The sequence below is a fragment of the Plectrocnemia conspersa genome, unplaced genomic scaffold (genome assembly GCF_051122295.1).
Source record: "Plectrocnemia conspersa isolate PC_06_02 unplaced genomic scaffold, ASM5112229v1 ptg000003l, whole genome shotgun sequence".
In the NCBI taxonomy this organism is placed as follows: domain Eukaryota; kingdom Metazoa; phylum Arthropoda; class Insecta; order Trichoptera; family Polycentropodidae; genus Plectrocnemia; species Plectrocnemia conspersa.
The window spans coordinates 24,165,336-24,181,845 of NW_028277167.1; the positions used below are offsets into that span (position 1 = coordinate 24,165,336).

Here is a 16,510-nt window from a genome sequence, read left to right on the forward strand (position 1 = left end):
ATTGTAATTTATTGAAATAAAAGTATTTCATGTAACTGTTAATCAGAACAGTGAACACCCCATGAATAACTTTTTGACCAACGCTCGCTCGCACCTAGCCTGTTCAAATTTGTAGTTCTAAAGTATTTTATACTACCAAAAAGTATGCTATTATATACAGAGAAAATAAAATTGTATTATATTTACATACATATTATTATTTCTTATATAATCACATGAATTAATGTGATTCATATATAAATAAATATTTTGATAAAGACTATTTTGTTGATACTTTCTTCTCATTTGTTGCTTCAGTCCAAAGTGAGGTTACAATCATTAGTCAGTAACTCTACAAATTACATGAGCAGATAGAACATATTATTATTCTTGATACTATGACAGATATTACTGTTTTTATAGAGGAAAATTGTCACAATATATTATTTATAAAAATATTGCTTTCCATTATGAAGAAAGAATATGAACAATTAGCATCATATAACCATAGTATATGTATATGAAATATGCATATATATTAATATTTGTATATCAATCGCACACGCTTGAGCACGAACGCTTAGTCATTCCATCCATCGCCATAAAAGTGTCATTCCCGAACACTGCACATATTGCATAACATTCAATAACCATAATGTTTATTTAATCTAGGTTTTAAATGTAATTTTATATAAGCCTTTTTTTATGAACGAAGTTAGTTCACGATATAAAATTAAAATCTCCATAACCATAAATAGTAAATATTGCACAATAAAATGGCAAACGTAAGGAGGTGCAAGAGTGATTAAAAATCGTTTATCAAAAGATCGTGCAAAAAATTTCAAGCAAGAACATTAAGTCTTAATGATTGTGAATTTCCTAACGTTTTTTTTTCAAAAATTAATTTGAGCATCAATCATTTTTTTATTATGTGCAACTGCAAAATTCTGACACTGCCTTTTAATGTTAGTTTAAATCAAAACCATAAAAACAACAATCGATTTAGAAAAAAAAATTACAGCGATGTTACTAAAACTTCTCAATAAATGCATAGCATATTCAATGGCATACGATAGAATGGTTATTTGTTTGAATTAAAAACGTTGCTATGACGTTTAACAATTCAACATAAAACATTATAACCGCAAAGTATTAACAATTAGCACATAAATCATATTAATCTCTAGTTAAGTGCATTCTTATGGCACCACAATTGAAGACTCGTGCGAGTCTCGAGCTCTTGAGAACGAGAAGATGACATAACACCGTAAAATGAAAGGTCAAGAAACGATCGACACAATTTCACACAATGATATTATGATAACAAACACAACCAAACAATAATATTCACAAGCAGCTGTGTTGATTTTTCGCGGCCAAAGTTCATTGAAAACAAATTCTGAATACCTGATTCAAATTTTTTAAAATATGCTTCATTTGATTTGACTCTTAAATTGTATGAATAAATACAATGAATAATGAAGATGAAGTCCGCGTGACATGACAGATATACCAGGCGTTAATTGAAGCAGCGTTGTGCTTACAGTGCGTTTTATATGGCCGTATTAATTCCTAATTTATTTTATGCGATAACCATATTATGTGTAGCTTCAGTATCGTTAATCTCGGACCTGCTTTGATGGCAGCCCTAATATCCTCACTAACAACCCGCCCTTACGTAGATATTCAATGGCAAAATTCCCAGAACGAAATTTTTATTCTGAAGCCTCAATTTCTGGGACTCGAGACTGATTATGTTTCGTTTTCGACTATAAAAATAAATGTACGATATATTAAATAAAATTTGAATCGAAAAGTTTCGAGTCCCGGGTTTTTTTTTAATTCCCGGGACTCGAGATAGCAACATTTTTTTTAATTTTTCAGGTTGTCTCGACACAGAATCTCTATTAATAATCAATAAAACGAAAAACGAATGAAATTTTAAAATGTTTATAGTTTTGAATATAAGAATTGCATTTATGAAATTTGAATGATCGAATTTATGCCAATTTAATAGCAGTAAAAAAAATATTTATTTTGAAAGCATAAATTAAAGATTTCAATGACCAAGGGAAATTGAAAACTTCCACAGAGACTCGCTATTATTTTTTATGAGGTTATATAAGCTGTTATTAGTGTCTGTGAAAACATTTACGTTAATATGTTAATTTGTAACTTTTGCAGAATTGCAGTGTTCAACGATTTTTTTAAGGAAAAATAGATTATCATGCAGTGATCAAATACCGAGGCAAATTTATGCATAGTGTACATCACACACAATGATCAGAAAATGGACAGCTGAAATTAAACATGGGAAAGTAAGCATTCAAGATGTCCCTCGCAATGTAAAGCCTGCAACTGCTACAGCTAAAGATTGATTATTGATTTGATTCACGATATTGTGATGGCAGATCGGCAAAGCAAAGTTCTATACTCCGTTTCTTTTAACAGAGTCACTTTGAGGTCGAACCATTTCGTCATTATTCATTATTAAGGACGTATGAGCCCCGGCAGCGGCTTTTTTATTTATAAAAAATGCGCTATTATAAAAAACCGGCCCCAGCTGCAGTGAAATGCAAACACAAAGTTGATTTTGGCCAAATTTTGTAACAGAAAAACAGTTAAAAATATGATTTTTTAATTCATGGAGCGCCACACCAAAAATATTTCAGCGCTTTAAGTGCCGAAAAATACAGCAGAAGCCAAACTTTTATTGAGAATGTTGTTAGCAGACTTTGTATAAAATGTGTTGAGGTCCATTACAAAATAAATATGGCCTATCACAAAATAAAATGCAAATACAAATCAAATTATTTTTTGGACTTTGCATCTTTACTTTCCGAATATCCATCGCACATCAGCATCTCGTAAAAATAAATCGCACAAACAATTCCAGCACACATACACACGATAATTATTGCCTTCAAGTAAAACGCGTTAAATGCACACACATGCACAATGGCATTATTACCATACATATACAGTGTCTCGAGGTGAAAATAAGGTCGCCGATGACCCAAGGTAGAGCGATGCAAATCCGAGTTTCCCGTATACTACGTGAGATATCAGCTCGAACGGTAAATAAGGTAAAGAACGCATAAAAATAAACGGCATATGTGCAGAGAAAAAAGCACAGACACATTGTACATGTGCGATTCGAGCCAGTTTTAATGACGGAAATCCGCGTTTCGATCATTATTTTTTTCATAGTATATTACCATCGTTATAAGTCGTGAACTTCGTTTAATGTAACTAGATCGTTAGCTAAGCATCTGGCGATTATAATATAATTATAGCAATGATAAAATGCTATTAAACCTCACAATACAACATTGAACTATAAATATACCTCACAGATACGACCGGTTAACATAAAGTATATATTTTAAACCTAATTAAAAATTGCAACTAATTATAGGAAGTATACTAGTTTGTACAATATATATTGATCTATCATCACCCTAAAATAATAAAAAAATGAGGAAACAAGACATAGCGCTACTAATTATATTCTTAAATATCAATGTAACTACACATTTTAAATTTCGGAATAACCCTGAATCTTGAGATGAAATATCTCACAAGGACTTGCTAAAAGCTTATAAAACTAATAATTGCTATACTTTTTATTGGCATTATACAATCGTATTTGAGCGGACAATCAAGATATTATTTCTTCGTTGACATTTACAATTGAAAGTGGGTTGATTACTCCAATTTTTGTTTTATTTGCATTGCTTTACATACATATACTGCCTTTTTCTCAGACTTTGAAAAAATTACTAGTAAACTATATATTTATTAGACAATAACAAAATGTCTGTTTCTACCCCGAATCATTACATTGAGAACGGGAAGGGCGAAGAAATTCCCCTCAGTATATAAACACGAACATGACGCAGCGAGGTCATTTTAGAATTTAAAGAGGGCACTTGCTCCCCTTATTGAATTTGGACAGAAAAATGCATGTTATTTAATAAAACAATATAAATCTTATTATAATCGAAATATTAAAAAAACGACCACCGGCTAACATTTTTGCCCCCTCTCCCCTAAAAAAAGATAAAATGACAAATGGCATGACTAAAATTTTTTTTAAATATGTCATTTCAGTGAAATTATATCGGAATACATTTTCACAGGTAGATACATATTTTTATCAGTGAAAATATAATTTATCTGGCAGGTGCTAGTACAATTATATTATTTTAAATTTTCCATACGTAGTAATATATACATTTATTTACTTATCATTATCTATTTACATGCGATATATATATATATATATATATATATATATATATATATATATATACATATATATATATATATATATATATATATATATATATAAAAAATAAAAATATATATATATATATATATATATATATATATATATATATATATATATATATATTTATATTTATAAATGTTACTATGAATATGTATTTTTCAGTAAAGATATATTTTCACTAGTGATGCCTAATTACATTTTCACCGGTAGATATGTATTTCTACTAGCGAAAATATAATTTAGCTGATAGGCGCTAGTAAAATGAAACTCAATTTGACAGTTGCGAAACGTGCATTTGCTATTCAAATCCAAACCTAACCTACAAGAATTAACCAAACACAACTTGACACACTACAACGGCGCCAACACGATTTTATTGCTTTTAACGTGGATTTTTGACTTCTAAGAAGGGATAATTGTTTTTTGAGCTCTCCTATAAGTCGAAATTCGGTTTAGATATGCTTCATACGATTTTTAAGTCGTAATATTGTTATAAAAAGTTTTAATAACTAACCGTTTCTACTGCGACGGCACGATTTTATTGCTTTTGAAGTGGATTTTAAACAGGGACGTTGTTTGAGGGTGGGGCGGGTAGGGGGTTTTTCGCCAGAAAAATGCATGTTATTTAATGAAATGAAAATATAAAAAAACGACCACTGCCCCTCCCCCTGGAAAAAGCTAAAATGATGTCCCTGATTCTAAACCAGAAATTCTCTGGTTATCCCTCAAAGAAAATAAAAAAAACAGTCCAGAATCTATCCAGAAAATATTTTTAAATAATTTAAAGAAAATGTAATTTCAGTGAAATTATTTCAGAATACATTTTCACCAGTAGATACATATCTGATGCTAGTACAATTTACTTAAATTTTAACTACTTGAAAAAGCGAAAGTTTAATTGAACTCGTATTAGTCCGAGTTACGCTAAGTATCGAACGAGAAAACCCGTAGAATCCGAGGAAGCTGCCACATTCCACTTCCACGATAAATCCGATCTTCGGATATGATTTGGAGACTACGTTATGCAGACTACGATGAGAATTTACAATACACTAATAATTGCATTAATTGTAAGTGAATTTCAAAATTTTAAACATGTAAAAATATTAAAATAAATTATTCTTGTATTTATAGTAAATTTTATAAGTAGTAAAAAATAATATTTTAACGTTAAATTTATTAAAAAATAACTCTCGGTTAATATATACTATTTTTAGTGGTAATAATATACATATTTAACACAATTATATTTACTTCAATAAAAGCATAAAGACGATGCTTTTATTGAGACAAATCATTCGAACTATACTTTTATTTTATTGATGTGTAAGACAAAATAAACTACTACACCAATTTGCTTTTCTATAACTCATTTGCGTATTCATTCAAGTCTATACCGTCAGAAAAGATTATATATGTGTTTAAATTACGTACTTTTACCATAAATAAAAGTCTAATCTGACCAACAAACGCATGCAAATAGTATTTATAGACAAATGGGATGTAAAATTGAAATAGTGGTATAATATATGTACATATATATACAAAAACCTAGACGGTTATGTAAAAGGGTACACATATAACACTTGGTTTTGATTATACAATTAGCTATTAACAATAAATGAATAACATACTAAATTCTATTTGCGTTAACATAGTCAGTTCGAGAGTTATATATTTCAACATAAATTCATAATTTAGAAAGTGTATACAATATTTTGCTTTTAATAATAATATTGTCGGTTAGGTTAAGAAACATAACTAGACAATTATTATTAGTGTTTAAAAATAATAATTTACATTATTTATGTACAAAAACTATGATTATCTACACACACGTTGCTGAGCTGATATTGTATTTCATCAACTCTAATGTTTATAGTTATTTTATAGTATTTTTTATGCTTTCGTAACAGTTATGAGCCAATGTCGTAATATCAATCATGAATTAACTATTGCTGATTCATAGGTCATCCATCTTTCAACGTTTCTTTATGCGAAACTCAAGTAGATTGAACATCACAATATTAGCACACATTGAGAAGTTTAATTTTCAATCACTACCGCTTTATTTTGTGTTTGAAAAAATCATATCTTTTTGAGGCGCATCCAGAAGTAATTCGATCAGATCCTTGACACCATTTAATCCCATATATTTTTTGCAAATTTTGCTCGAAGCACGACAGAAGAGCTCAGAGATCAAAAGAGAAAGGAGACTGCGAAATAAAAGTAAACTGACTGAAAGCGAAACTGGTTTCTCTCGATTTGACGCGCTTCTCCTCCCTTCGATCACCGAATCTTATATATTTTTATTACAAATAAGTTACCAATATTATACTTACGGTCATTAACGGTGACCGAGCATGTTGTCGCGATAAGCTCGCGGTCGAAACAATGCTTGATAATTTTATTATTTGTCATAAAAAACTACGTGATGTGCGACACACAATACGTTCTACGTTTCGTTAAAAGCGGCATTGAAATAGTTAAGCAGAAGTATCTGTTCGAATCTAAATATATGCGCGCTGAACCGTCTGCAGAGAATGACTAATTTATTGCACTTGAAAATGGCCACTTCTGCGAAATACTTGTGAAACGAACATGATTTGGCGAATTTAACGTTATTGGAATAAAACGTTACACTCACAGAATTCAAACACCGTTGATTGCCAAATTTAGTGAAACTAAATAATACAGTTCTTCAATGGAAATATTTTGTAACTCGGGTGTTTTTCATCAAATATACAGTAAACAAACAGATAAAAATACAAACATATCTCTACTTCTAGTATATTTTTTGAACTACATATTTATATTATTTTTCATTGATATCTGATTATTCACTAATTAAAAAAATAATTAACCAAAAGCACGCCTCACATAAATTTCATTCTTTCAAACACTCTTTATATACATCGTAAAAACAATTCATCTGTTTCTGAAAGGCGGCGTTATCTCATTTGGCGTAGCAACGGTCGCCATAAAATAATATTATAAAAATAAAGAAATATATGGGCAATTCTATTTGAAATTAAATATTTAGAAAATTATATGCTTAATTAAGCGGAGCAACAAAAAAATAAAAGAACTACTTATTTTATTATGAGGACAATTTAAAATTTAAATTTTTTTTTTTATATATTGTTCATTTAAATTTTAAATGAACAATATATAAAATAATTGTTCCATAAAAAAAATGTTTGTGCATTACTCTTGGATAGCTTAGGTGCGACTTGCGAGTGAGCATTGGTTTTTTTATTACTATCTGCAACGAATCCTTTTCCGAAGAAAAAATCCAAGATTTGCTTCACATAAATGCACAAACCATTCGTTTTATGGAACAAAATATGTATTTAAATGCACATGTCTCTTAAAATAATTCCTTGCTAAAAAGCACCCTTTTATTATTCTACTCGTTTAATGGATATTGCAATGTATAATGCTTTCAGAGACCTTTGAAGAAGCACAGTTTAGTAATTTAGTCATAGAAGATCTCGGCTTCAACTAATATATTTTACATAAAAAGTAACCAGCTTGCGCTAATGCCACGATTTAAAAAGAGTCGCTGAAGTATGAATATTAAAAAAAATACATGCTCTCTACTGCAGACGTGTACAGATAAAACAATATGCGACAGAAACATCAGATGAGGCAAGGCAATAAAGCGGGTGGGTGCGCTTTTATTAATCATGGAGCCGTGGACAGCGCAACACCGAGCATTTGAGATAATTTAAAAGCAGTGATTCCATTTTAAAAACGCAATATCAATTTATGGGAAATAAATCGTGTATGAAGGTTACTTTAATAAAGTCCCATGCAAAAATCTTAGCTAGCCTTATTCTTTCGCAATTTGAACGTTCAACGTAAAAATCATAGGCGGATCTTTGACACTTTTTGCCACTGAATTATCATTGAACCAAAAAAGAATAAACGTTAATCGCAATAAAAAAAACATTAAAATAATTTTTGAAAGCAGACTAGCATGGGTGGCTAAGACTTTTACACAGTACTGTATATGTATGTATATACAAATATTTTATTGTTCAAATTGTAAATTAACCAATGCAATTATACCCATCGTCGTCACGCTCTTAATGACTAAGAATATAAGACATTATAACTGGTATCGGTGTCGTTAGGAAGGTAAAAAGCAACTTAACCATGAATCAGGCAATGACAATGAGCTTATAGAGACAATGCCTAACGCAACTGTGAGAGATTTCGTCTGCTTCTTAATATGCATTTATTTTTAATCTCAAAAATTATAAACCATCTCAAACAATGCCCATTAAAATACACTTCTTTCTTCGCAATTATAATACGCTTCTAGTGTATTCTATGACATCATTCCGAGGCGAGCATATTGCAATACCGGCCAGCCGAAGGTCTTCTGCGCTATATTGCATTATTTGAAGAAGAAAAAACCTGTTTTTTTTACAATGAATACACAATTTTCCAGCGAGCCCGTATTCAAATTTTCAGAATTTTTGGCCAAAAAACACAATCTGCTATAAAATTATGCCACACTTTCAAAAACTGTCGCATATATGTATGTATTTTATTTACCTAATAAACGCACCTGAGAACTTTGATGAAACACACGTATATTTAAAATAAAATATTACTTTGAGTATGGGTATAATTTTAACACTTTACCGTCCATAATCGCCAAGTTGCATTCCGTCACAACAATAACATACATCTAAGATATTTATAGCATAATATAGGCAACAATTAACGGGTTATATTAGAACACGCTTATATTAACTTTTCAATGAAAAATAACGCACGATAGAGCTAGAGAAACTATAATTTTTATATAGCAATCACATTGAGAAATCTCTGGAATAATCACCAGTATATAAATAAAATAATAGTTACACTAATTTTGCGGTAAAATTCAATATGTTGATAAATTATTTAATCAATCATAAATAAAATAAAAAAAGAGTTTAATGAAAAACACGAAGAAAGAAACGTAAGGAATCGTCATTGTTGATTTTTGTAGTACAATAAAAGTTTCGAAGGCAGTAAATATTAACCCATTAGTTACCAAGCATTTTAGTATTACTATCATCGAAAAATATATATATATTACTTTCTTAAAAAATATTATTTTCATCCGAAGGAATAAAAAAAAAGTAAATTAAAAATGTATTATATTCTTTGATCAATAATGATGTTGGAACCAGCAATTTTCGACAAAGTAGCGAAAGTCGATGTATCGGATTTTGTGAATCAAAGATTAAATATTACAATAAAGTTTTTTTCTAAATATTAGAACAATATAAAACGACGGTACACAAAATAAAAAATAGGACAATGAGAGTAGTTTTAAATAAAAATAAATATACTAGTTGTAGAAGTATGATTGTTTTAGTATTTATATATAAGTTAGAAAATAATATGTTACCAGAGTATTTAATAAGAAATAAAAATGTACATAGATTTAATACTAGAAATAGAGACAATTTAAGGATAGTTAGGTACGGCCAGGGGAATAATGTACGGAGTTGTGAATTTGTATAATATTCCTAGGACAATCCGCAAAAATAAAAATGCAGGAATAAAGAAACACCTTCATGCATTAGGAAATAAATTAATATAATATTAAATTTTTTTTAATAAATTATAATATTAAAGTTTTTTTATATTCTGTTTATGTTTTATTATGTTGTATATGTAAGTTTCGATTAAATTCCTTTAGTGTATTAATAATTAGCTATATTGGCTAACTAAATTAATAAAAAAAACAATAAATCATACGAATATTTTTTTTACATTTTTTTTACAATTTGCGAAAAGTCTGATGTAAGAATAAAACTACGTTATTATCATTATATAACAATAATTATTAATCATAAATGATGGGCCACTACAATTAATCCACTTCAATACAGTTTTTCCTACTCTATATTCACACATAAAAAGATTGGGCAACAAATTTAATGGTCAGAATTTTATTAAGAGCCTGGTGGTAATTATATTATTTAGCGTCAGTATAAATTTCAAATGGTTAGAATAAAAATAGCATATAGTCAGAATAAAAATATAGGACAATCACATAAATTAAAAAATGTTTTATAAAATATGTAGTTCGCACCAAAACTGTTGGGACAGGATAGATGCGAGCGAGCGTTGGTCAGAACGTTGAACACCTCATGAATGAGGACACAAAGATGTTCAGCGACGAACGAAGTAGGAATAACGGCAGACCGGCGGTGGAGAGCACGTTTGGCTTTTGTGTTGACAATTGACAATGTTGCGAACCCAATAAAATAAGTTAACCCTAAGACCCTTTGAACTGCTGACATGTGAATGACAGATCGACCAGATGTACCGATCTACAGCCAGGACGTCATTGCAGATTTTTCAAGGGGAGGGGGGGGGGATAGACTAGTCAGTGGTCGCTTTTTTAATATATTGATTTCATTAAGATTCGTGGTATTTTATTTAATGATATACATCCCCCCACCCAATGACTTACATTGCTTAGAATCCATGTCAAAAGCAATAAAATCCTGCTGTAGCCGTCGCAGTGGAAAACTTTAAACTTTATTTAATATAAATTCAGATCAATTAATATAAATTTTGACTCGAAAAATACAAGACAAAAGATAATAGGGAACCAATCCTCAAATTTTATAAATCAAAAGAGTCGTAAATCAATCAATTAAAATAGATCATCACCAAAACAAAAACATATTAAATAATAGTCATGTAATATTTTATTAATCTTTAAATCCAGATAGGCATTGGATTAAATCTTAGATATCGCATCACATCACATGTGACAGCACCCTAAGCATAATTCCATTAAAAACTGTTTGTAATTTTATTAAAATATAAAACTAAGCAGAACAGTTGGTAGATCCAAATTGAGGTGGAAAAAAATTACATACAAAATAGTTGGTAGACCCATATCGAGGTACGGGGCTGCTTACCAACTAATGATAACAAGTGTGAAAGGGTATTGCGGTTTCGACGTGTATGTGCAGTCGCTTTTACGAACGAAACCGCAACACGCCTGCAAACCGCAGCGCTGCCGCATACGGCAGCACACGTGACGTTTGGTTCTGTATTTTTCCCTCGGGGAGCGGTATGCACGAGACATTGCCATCTAGCCGAATGAAAATAACAGCGATCATGTTAATTAAAACGCCGTGACGTGAGAGCGATAGGCGAACGTCGTTAACGGTTGTTGCTACTTGAGGTCGCAGGTTCAACCGCGGCCTAGCGTGACTGACGGCGCGGACCTCGAAGCGCCGGGCGGCGAATGTCAAGGCCGTTGTGGATTTCGCGTGCGGGTCAAAATTTTCGAAAATTTTAGCACGAAGCTCGAGGATCGTCATTAGTCACTGTGAAATTTCATAACACATTCCATTGCCTTTTGGTGCTTAAATGCAGATTCCAAGTCGCCATATAGAATGGCGAGACTCATCCAACAGGGGGTCGGCCACCTACCTCTTTATCATCAAGAGACATGTATGACTTTAGAATTTATCAACAGGCCACACATATGTAAATATGATATTTTTTTCTCAAAAACTGTTTGATGTTTATCAAGCTGCGCAGCGAGATATAATAATAAAGAAGGCCTCTCATTGGATAAAATTAAATCCAAAAAATAAGTTATTGAATAATAGTCTATAAAACTAAGCAGAACAGTTGATAGATCCAAATTGAGGTGGAAAAAAATTACATACAAATACTCGTGAATCTAACCTTCCTGCTTCCTCTGGAAATGTAATGATTTGGAACTGTGAATGTTAAATCGCTCTTGCTTAAAGTAATACATTTTATTAATAAATCGAATAGGATCTAAGTCCGACTGCTTAGCCTTCAAATAACGGAATCACGCCTTTATCACATATTAATCAGCAATTTTATAATTAAAGTTTGACGTCTCTAAGGTCGCAGCATTATGGCAATTTACTGGCATATCACGGATCAATTCTTAATAGGGTATGTTTGTCACTACTTACAATCAGGGCCGCCGAGAGCGAACCCAGGCCCTCGGAAAACAATAAATCCGGGTCTTATGACAAAAATGGAATTTTATATATTTTTTAACATCGTAATATAATTTCTTGATAAAATAAGAATATGTACGAGTTATCCCTTTATATGCTACAAATAAATATAAAAATTAGCCACAGTTGCGACATATTTTCTGAAATCATATTTTATGCGAAATATTTTAATTAGACATTAAAAATTATTAAAAAAATCTACTCATAATATTTATCTGATAATTAGTAGTTTTTTCTTTGTACTCAGTGTTGTTATTTAGTGTATTTCCAATCCAGGTCAAAAGCAATAAAATCGTACCATCGCGGTGAAAACGATCGATTATCAAACGTTTATATTACGACTTTTTATAACAATATTACGAGTAAGAATCGAATAAAGTACATCTAAACCGAATTTTGCCCAATAGGAGAGCCCAAAAAGCTAGAATTTTACCTAATTTTTCAAAAATCCACGTCAAAAGCAATAAAATCGTGCCGTCGCAGTAGGAACGCTCAACGAACGGTGCTTTTGAAAGCAATGTTCCGTTTCTTTTATTTCTATATGTATAAAAAGGGCCCTCTCGACAGGCCTACTTACAACTAAATGAATGCTAATCGAACACTGAATTACCTTAAAGCAGAACACACAGCCGCAGTGGGAGATGGTAATGGAGTCTCTCTGTGGCACGTCCTCCAAGCACAGCTTGCAGAGGATCGACGATTCTTCGTCGGGGCCGCCGACGGATACGAATCCGCCGATGGCCCCCAGGGAGTAGCGAGACCCGCTCGCCGCTAAAGACAGCAGGCTGGAGCACCTGGAGCACACCCGCTCCGTATTGTCTCCGACGGATCTCAGTCGGTTGATGGGGCGCCTCGGCTCGGAGGTCTCCAGCCCCGTTAGGGCTAGGACTGTCTCGCATTTTCTAAGGATGGGCGAGTCCGGGATGGAGTTGTCCCTCTCTAGGAGGGGCGCCGCCGATCGGGCTAGCTCGGAACGGGCTAGGCGCGCTGCGGGCCTGTGCAGCGACGCTAGGCTGGACTCCTTCCGGCGCAAAGGTATAACGGCCGCCGATAGTCTTGGCAGCAAGTTCAAGCTGGTGGAGCTGGCGGAGAGGCGTAAGGGCTCCGCCAGAGGCGCGCGACGCCGGCGCCCCTCCGCGCGGCGACGCGCCCCGCACGTTGCCACCGTTGCCGAGGGGGGCGCTTTCTGAAAAATAAATCAAAATATAAGTTATAGTATGTGATTTCAAAAACAGCAGAAAAACATCTATCGAAAGTTACAAACACGGCTGTCGTTCGCTACAGCCCAGGTAGGAGGTCGCGCTTAACATCAAAAGGTATAAAACGACCCAGACTCAAAAAATGTTCCATTATGACCGGCTGATTTATCAATACAAACAACCGTCAAAATATTTTAATACAACATCTAAGCAAAAATTTAACTAGCTGCTGATAAGACCACCAATTGGAGCAAAAAATAGAAAATAAAGATGAATGAATTAAAATCGGTACATATCAACTTTGCCAATAAATATATAACTAATCAACTGAAAATTTTCATAAACGGCAACACCATTCTATTTGAAAATACAGCTAAATACCTTGGCATGACCTCGGAAACCAATCTGCGATGGAAAGAACATATAAAAAATAAAAAAGGAGAACTTAAAAAAATATATAGAAAACTATATTGACTTATGGAAAGAAACTTAAAATTATGCAACAAAATCGAGATATACAGTCTACGGCATACAATACTGGAGATGTGCCAAACAGTGCCACGTTAAAATTATTAAAAAAATCAAAATTATGAAACATAGTGAATGCTCCGTGGTATGTTCACGATAGACATATGTACATCGTGGCTTAGGTGGCTTAGCTTCAGCAGCACGTCAATATCAAGGCATCAAACTCCTCAACGTGGACAAATTGAAAAGACTGAAACTCTTGAAACTTTTAGACGCCAATGGGTGAACATAGTGTTTAAAGATAAATTTTTAAATAAAGAGTAAAATTAATTGTTGATCATGAACAAGACTTGTTTTATTTAAAAAAAATCTATGTACATCTTTATTTATTATTAAATACTTATTGAAATACTCTAATAACATATTATGTTTAGCCTATATATAAATATAAGCTTGTTCCATAAATCATTTAAAGGTGCGGGTTAAATGAGATAGAAATTAAAATTATATATTCATCATCTTTTAATAAATAATGTATTTTTGGAAGCAATAAATTCTTTAATGTCGTTTATTATATCCGTTTTTGTAAAATATTTTTTTTCACCCAAAAACTGTTGCTAGGATTTAGATTCCAGACATATGTCAATTGGAGCAATGTCTGAAGAATACGGTGGGTGAGAAAGGAGTTCCTAAGAAAATCCATTGATTTTGTCTATCGTTTTCTTAAATACACGAGGGCGTGCGTCGTTTTGGTGTAAAATTACCTTTCTTTCGTTTATAAGGAAATGTATTTTTTATGGCCTGAGTCGCTTTTAAATAAGCTGAACACACTATGTGTCTATCGTAATTGTCTGCATAAAATCCAGTAGCTCATATTGAACTATGCCCTTGATATCTTACCAAATGCATAACATTCTCCTATTAGGGTGTAATCCTGTTCTCGGGGTTGGAATTGGGGGGTTGATTGTGGTTCAACCACTGCCTTTTACGTCGCGTATTAAAGTAAAGGATCCCGTTATCATTTTCAGTATTAATTTTAAAAATAAATCTTTCTGTTCTAGAATCATTAAATATTGGCATATTAAGATTCGCTGCGTGAGGTTTTCCTCAGATAATTTATAATATATTTTTAAATGTCTGTGAACTGATATAGGCGACAAATTGAGCTTTTGTCTCGGACCTACTTTATTGGTAGCCCTAATATCCTCACTAACAAACAGACGTTTTACTATATTATTAATTATATCATTATACACAACAATCATCACAATTTGGAAATATTCACTGAAATGTGTAGTTTTAGAATCAAAATAAAGCCTCTGCACATTTGTACTTCCCCAATACTTCAATTAAAGATAAACGATGGACATGCATATTGTAAAAATCAAGCCATACAAAAAGAGTTCTTATGGATTGTTTTTATATTTTACAATATGTGCGATAAAAAACACTAATTAATTACTTGGCTTATTTGCGGTTTATTTGGTAAAAATATAAGATAAAGTTTGGTATATTATAAATATTTTTAAAAAATATGAGATATATAATTAATTCGCAATAAACACTTACACTCATTACTCGATTTACGCGGTAGATAAGCTATAGAAAATATGGCGTAAATCGAGGCATTTCGTAATAAAACGATCAAATAGTATTCACGTGTACATTTCAAAGTTTCTCTTAATTTTAAAGAAAACGAGTGAAATCTATAGCGACACGCGCGCACTCTAAAAAGCAACTCAAAACACACTGTATGAGCAGTGGGAGAGGTTCCAGATGTAGGTCAGGATCAAAGCCATTGATCCTCGCGTTTCTACATTCATCGCCGCTATACGTATAAAACCAAATATGTTTGATTTAGAGTATATAAAAAACATGTATTTTCTTAATCGCGTAATTGATGATTGGTTAGTCATGAAAATATTGTTATATAATATGGCTGTTCCTGTTTTAAATATTTGTATGTAAATTAATTTTGTCTAATATAATATCTTATATAGCACACATTTTAGTTTTATTAAGAATATTTTTTTTAATCTTTCATAAATAAACCCCCAAGGACTTTAGAGCTAATGATATGATATGAAGTCATGTAAACAAAGCGTTCTTCAAATATCTACGGTCAGTTTCTTAATTTAGAATCATCGTAATGTTTACCGACTGATCGAGGAGATACTAATATATTACACATATAGCTTATGTCTCCAATGAATAATTTGTTACAATTCGTTTTAGAATTCTTACGGCTCATTATTATTATTGTAGTGATACAAGTGCGAAAAAAAACATGAGTAATTTGAGGAATAAGTTGTAAAATATATAACTTCTAGTCCCTAATCATAATTTATAACAGCTTTTTTTTATCTGAAGTTATAAACAATATAGACAAAGTCGATATTATTAAATAAATATAATATGGAAAATGTTTTATTACCAATAATACTGGATCCAGTTGTGGCCAAGAATAATGAAATTCCTTTTTCAACATTTTTTACAGTTTAATTTTGATAGTAATACCAACTTTAAAAATAACCAAT

The 16,510-nt window shown here is 31.9% G+C and overlaps 1 protein-coding gene and 1 long non-coding RNA gene across 3 annotated transcripts in view; one reads left to right on the forward strand and one right to left on the reverse strand.

Annotated features, from left to right (window-relative positions):
- The window catches only part of LOC148237024 (putative E3 ubiquitin-protein ligase RNF144A-A), a 108,552-nt gene that overhangs the window by 40,411 nt on the left and 51,631 nt on the right, over nucleotides 1-16,510 (reverse strand). For both annotated transcript variants that reach the window (XM_088182384.1, XM_088182385.1), the window contains one exon: nucleotides 12,917-13,492. In XM_088182384.1, coding sequence (XP_088038510.1) covers nucleotides 12,917-13,492 — 576 coding nt within the window. The remainder of the gene's footprint in view (nucleotides 1-12,916; nucleotides 13,493-16,510) is intronic.
- Nucleotides 10,045-12,189, forward strand: LOC148237025 (uncharacterized). The gene is made up of 2 exons (XR_015809004.1): nucleotides 10,045-10,609; nucleotides 10,891-12,189. It is a non-coding gene; the product is annotated as an uncharacterized LOC148237025 (long non-coding RNA).